The following is a 6,000-nucleotide window of genomic DNA, read 5'->3' on the forward strand; positions in this document are numbered from 1 at the left end:
GGCAGAAATTTTGAAAATTTGGTGGAGTTCCCCTTTAATTCAGATGAATGTGAAGATTAAGAATACACACGGATTTGCATACGCTTTCTCCACTCTCTCCCAGAGAAGTTTAGAGAGATATATCATCAAACAGTGCGTTATATAATCCTGTTATATAATCATACATCGCTTTTCGTGGTGTGGGTGCACTCGGTTCTGCGAAATGCAGGTAACTGGAGCAAAGGTTCTCCCAGTAGAGATTAAGCCTGGGCCTTCACCAAGAAGTGTTTTCAGCTGAGCATCGTCACTCATAGATGTGACAGATGAGCATTTGTTCTTTCGATCATTCCTACATCTTTTATCATTGTTTTTGTAAACAACCTTGAGCTGGGGAAATACACTATATAATAAAACACTATTATTATTATTAAATCGACCATAAATCAGGCATACAGGGTCTTTACTCTCACTACAGTGAAATGCTACAGTTCTAAACACAGAGTAGAAACTCAGTCTGACTGGATTCCCCACATTACTCCTCTGTTCAGCCAGTGAGGTACGACATCAGAGATCAGGGACATGAAGTGGTCAGTCGTTCCAACAACGCTGTCAGTCACTGGCGGGAAAATATTTGAAATATATACACTCTTAAAAAAAGACCCTTCAGGGGTTCTTTAGGAAAGAAAATGATTCTAAATAGAACCATGAACAAACAAAGAACCCTTAGCATGATTAAAGGGTTCTTTGATTGCTGGTCACCATAGCAACGTTGACAACAATCTTGCCTAGCTAGTAGCCAATGAAAATGTGAAGAGAAAGATTTAAGAACATCGATAATTTGGAGACGAATGGACTTATTTACGTTTATAGTCACCCCACCTGGTTTCCTGACACGTTTAATCTGCAGTGAGAAACTGACAGAAAGTCACGAAGCTTAAGTCGGTTTCTCATTCGCCAGCTTCTTGTTCAAATTGTCCCGTTCCACCTTAAATGGCGAAGCAGTTGCATTCTGGCTCCTCAGGCACCATTTAAGGTGGAACAGGAAAATTCAAACAAGAAGCTGGCGAATGAGGAGCGACTTCAGCCTCACAAAAATCGAACATTGAGAGACATTTTACAACAAACTGTTCTACTTTTGTGGAAAAGTTTCCTGTTGGAGATGTGAGAAAAGCGGCTATAGCTGAGCTAAAGCTTAAAGCAGAGCAAAGTAAGTCTGTGTTTTTGTTTATATTTTATATTATATTTTTAGCCTGTACTATCAGCACATACTGAGACAGATTTACAGCCAAGATGGTAAAATGGACATTAAATATTGTGGCTCTCAAGGTGATGATTTTCTATTGAAAGAGCAAAATGGCTCTTCTTAACATTTGGGTTGCGACTCCTGGACTAATTAAGTATCAAGATATCAAGATGAAAACGTCTCGCGTTCATAGATCCAACCTTTTGAGTCACCAAATCATGATGATGATTAACGCACTTATGATCTGCACTGTTTAATAAGATGTGTGTTCTTTAGCAAAGGCGATGGTTCTATTTAGAACCATGAGTTCAAAAGGTTCTTTGCATGGTGGAATGGTTCTTCAGATTGATGGCGAATGTGTTGTATATAGCACCAAAAAGGGTCCTGTTATTGTTACGATGTCAACCTTATAACAATAGAGGACTCCTTTTTTTGGAACCATGCCAAGAACCATTTAAGCATGAAATGGATCTAAATAGAACTCATGGTTCTAAACAGAACCACTGCCTTGAAGAATCATCTTTTTAAGTGTGCGCTTTGCTCAGATATAAACAGCTAGGAATTTAGATTAGCTAACCAGCAGGAATCCTCGTAAGCTCACTTTCGCTCGAGTCTAGCACCGATAAAAGAGACTCTAGCACCGAAGAAAATACAAACAATTAGGATTTAAAGCAAGTTGACAGCTGACCTCATGTGCATCACATTGAAGTGACCAGTTCGTAGCTCTGAATGACCTTGGGTATGAAAATTCCATCATGACGCAAGAGGCATTGATCAAAGGCGGTCTTGGTTCCGCTGTGTGGTCTAGAGGGTATAGCGCGATGACTAGCATCGCTGAGGCTGCTCTATAAATACGCGGGTACATTATGTTTACTCTCACCTGTAGAGCCTGCACTTCTGACTCGGCGTCCAAAAGGCGCGTCATACGGGTATGAATAGCTCAGGAACATTCATACTACACAAACATACACAAAGGGGGACCATTCAACAAATGCATCATCGATCAGCCCACGTAGAGCAAAACATACAGGGCAAAGCATCCTTCTGACCACACACACACACAGCCGAGGAGCAGAACTACATCGCTCACCCACTTTGAATTCTGATTCATCTGGAGCGAATTGAACAAAAGTCCGCGTTGGGCGGAACGCTTGAGCTCGAGCGCGACGTTGCCGCACACTCCACCGCCTCCCACAGGTCCTTCACTTGGCATCGCTAAGTTTCTGCCTGTCACTTATGCAGCCTTAATGAAGGCCATTCAGCCCCGGCAAATATGACTAACCTGCCATTAGGTACTCAACTCTGCTCGAGAGCGGTCAGCCAGCCCAGCGCCAGTTAGTATCGGCTCTACGTGGCTCAGACAGGTCTAGGCGTCTGTACCAGCCCACACTCTACAGTGACATAAGCGGCAGTAGAAGACGGGGAAATACAGCCCGACCAGAAGGGAGAGCGAGAGCGAGAGAGGTAGATGTTGAGGGTGGGGTTCGGTTGCTTACCATGCTCATACCAGTTCCCGCATTGGGCAGCCAGACTGGCATAGGGCACCAGCTCTCCTCCGTCACCTTCTCCGTCCAGAGACGCGCACAGCCCCTGCAGCCGTCTCAGCGATGGCCAGCTCATCCACAACGCCTCGCCGTGCGCCCACACAAGCACATACACCCTGCACCCCCCGGTCGGAGCTCCAGTGGGTACCGATGTGTACGTCCACGCAATCAGCTCGGTCCGAACGAACGGGTAAACGTCAAGGAGACATCTTCCTTCTTGGAACTGTACAGATGAAGACCAGAGATAGACGAAGACCGTGGCTCTAAATTTCAACCCTCGCTTCCTTTGCTCCCTGAGGCGAGTGGAGGGTTTCTCCACCGTTTGCACGTTCTAGCGGATGGAAACGGAGAACCTCGCGATGGAGCTGCACCGTGGGATGGAATCGAATGGAGAGGGTAGAGCGAGAGAGAGAGAGGGAGAGGGAGAGGGAGAGGGAGAGAGAGAGAGAGAGAGCTCATGTCTCTGCTGCTACAGCCCATGAATGGCGCAGTGCTGCTGTTGTCATGGCAACCACTGGGGAGGAGGCCGAGGGAGAGAGAAAAAGAGAAAAGAGAGCGAGAGAGAGAGACTGGACTGATGAAGAGAGAGAGGGAGAGAGAGAGAGAGAGAGAGAGAGAGAGAGGCTTGCAGGGATATAGCAGTGTTTGGGAAAATGTATGAACAGCAGGTTAATAGCAGTTATGGATATGGGAGAAGCCTGATATGGATGACATCAGTCCGTCTAATGTAGCACCGCCTCTGGCCACCAGAACCTCATCTCACCCTTGGAACCGTGAACCTGAGACCGCTCGCCAAAACCAAACAAAACATCTAATAGTTCTCTGTTTACAGTGGAGAGCCAGGTCCCGCCTGGTACTTCAATCAGCATCATTATTGAACCAGCCTCCACCCTTCTGTCTCACACTCTCCAGGGCCCAACCGATACGAACATTATGTGATACTGATATTACGGAGTTAAAATTGTAGAGGTGGCGATATGGCAAACATATTATATCATGATACTTCAAGACATTTTCACAATATAAGATATGCAGCACAATATTTAGTTGTTCTGAGGTTTAAAAAAATAGACAAAATAGAATCTGTAGTTCTACATACAAAAAATAAAACAATAAATAGTTCGCAAAAGTAAGTTTTGCATATATATATATATATATATATATATATATATATATAAGTGGACGGAGCTAAATTATTTTGTATCAAGCCAAGGAATCAGGAAAAACAAAGAATTTTGTCTATAAAAATTTCGGTTTAGAAGTTATGAGGCAAAACGTGTTTTGCTGCACTGTAGCGCCGCCCTTTGGCCAATCAGGGTAATTTTTGTTACCCGGTTAGACGCACACAAAGTACACCTACCCACCATGTTTGGTGTCTCTATAACTTACAGTCTCTTCTCCACAACACGTTTTTCAGGAGAAGAAGAATAATAATAAGAAAAAGAAGAAAAAGAAGAAGACAAATCTGGACAAAATCAATAATAAAAAATCTACAACTACAATGATTTTTATTCTGTTTTACAAACTGCTGCTCTAAATCCAATTAAACAGCCCTAATTATGCTCACTTTCTGATGAAACATGTAGTTAGTGCTCTTTTAGTTCTGATCGTATCCACAATATGCTCAGAAAAGCGTACAGTGACATAATTTATCACAATAACGATAAAATATCGTCACACTGCCAGGGGTGTTTTATGAAAAATGCTGCTTTTGAAACAACTTTACATAAATCAACTGCAGAGATGCAGAGAAAGTAAGTGTTTTGATGTGAAATTGCAGCGAAATCCATCGAGATTCCTTCACAGTGGTGGTGATGGGAACCAGGGGTCACAGTGTCAACAATGCAAATATACACATTATATTCAGTATCCAAAACTGGATAACTGTAAATCTGGAAAATCTGAAAAAATAAGGGACTATTTTGCCTCACAACGCCCTGCATGTATATTCATTTGGAAAAAAAAAATATTTAGGCCAAATTTAAGAACTATCATAAAACAGGGTCTCAGTCATCAGGGCAGTGAATTTATAACCATTTCATGTAGTAACTTTCTGTGAGGGAGCTTTTAGAGGTGGACGTCTGGTTCCTATCACCACCACTGTGAACAATTCTGACTCTGTAAGTTTATCTAGAACAGAGCGTTTCACACCAAACCACTCTGAACCACTCAGTTTCTGTCTTTAATTATGCAGCAAATTTGAAACATCGGTGGAAGGCTGAAGCAAAAATGTGTCTGTTTCTGCCATTTCATCTTCTGTCCTCTGTTAACAGTATGATTTTTCAATGACATTGTTGCATAAGACATGTAAAGCATATGAAACACGACAGAAACACGGTGGTGCAATATGGCGGCCTCTGTTGGAAGAGGAGACGCTCCCTATGTAGATATGAAGGGCTCATTCTAAGATAACGAAAACAAAACAATCCATAGTTACAACTGATTATACACTAATGAAAACATGGTTTTCTATACTATATTCCATTTCGGCTAACAGATCTCCCCTAAATCTTACACGCTGCACCTTTAACCCTCTATTGCATGAATTATTACTTAAACATGATAAAAATGTTTTAATGTTATCACATTTTTGTTATTTAAAATTGCTTAAATAATGTAAATATTTGAAAAAAAAAAAACTTTTTTAAAGTGGGGTATTTGGTAAATTGTTGCCATATGGCAACGATGTGCAATCGTAGCACAGCATCATAAAATCTTAAAAAAAACACCATAAAATCTAATTTTCCTTTTACTGAAAACAAGACCAAACAAATCCAACTTATACTTAGTGAAATGTACGACCCAAAATTTACAAATATTAGAAACGAATACAATTTCAATAGGTATTTGGAATGTATGGTAATAACAACATCATTAAAAGAATTCCTGGTCATGTGATGTCATAAAGTATTTGTCCTTTTAAAGTAAAAGACCATTTTTCCACAATTAGAAAGGAAAACCCAGATTTTATGTTACAGCAAAGTAAAATTTGTTTTAGTAAAATTGAGATAAAATAATTGTTGCCATACGGCAACACCATGGAATACAGGGTTAAAGGGGCCATCACTAAAGTCTCCTAATGCATCGCGAGGGAGACACTTGGTTCAGTAGAGTTAAAGGGGCACTAAGACCAAAATGGAATACGTAGCTATCGCTGTACCAGCCGTAAACACGCCTACTTGCTTCCGGACACTGAGTCTCTAAAGCGATTCTCCGGATTAAAGACTAGGAAAC

General features: G+C 41.5%; 1 protein-coding gene across 1 annotated transcript in view; it reads right to left on the reverse strand.

The window, feature by feature from the left end:
- Window positions 1–2,885, reverse strand: part of tanc2b (tetratricopeptide repeat, ankyrin repeat and coiled-coil containing 2b) — a 97,033-nt gene extending 94,148 nt beyond the window's left edge. The window contains exon 1 of the mRNA XM_036573383.1: window positions 2,719–2,885. Within this exon, the coding sequence (XP_036429276.1) occupies window positions 2,719–2,842 (124 nt within the window). The 5' untranslated portion in view covers window positions 2,843–2,885. The remainder of the gene's footprint in view (window positions 1–2,718) is intronic.
- Between the last annotated feature and the right edge of the window lie 3,115 nt (window positions 2,886–6,000).

This window comes from Colossoma macropomum, unplaced genomic scaffold, assembly GCF_904425465.1.
Source record: "Colossoma macropomum unplaced genomic scaffold, Colossoma_macropomum, whole genome shotgun sequence".
NCBI lineage: Eukaryota > Metazoa > Chordata > Actinopteri > Characiformes > Serrasalmidae > Colossoma > Colossoma macropomum.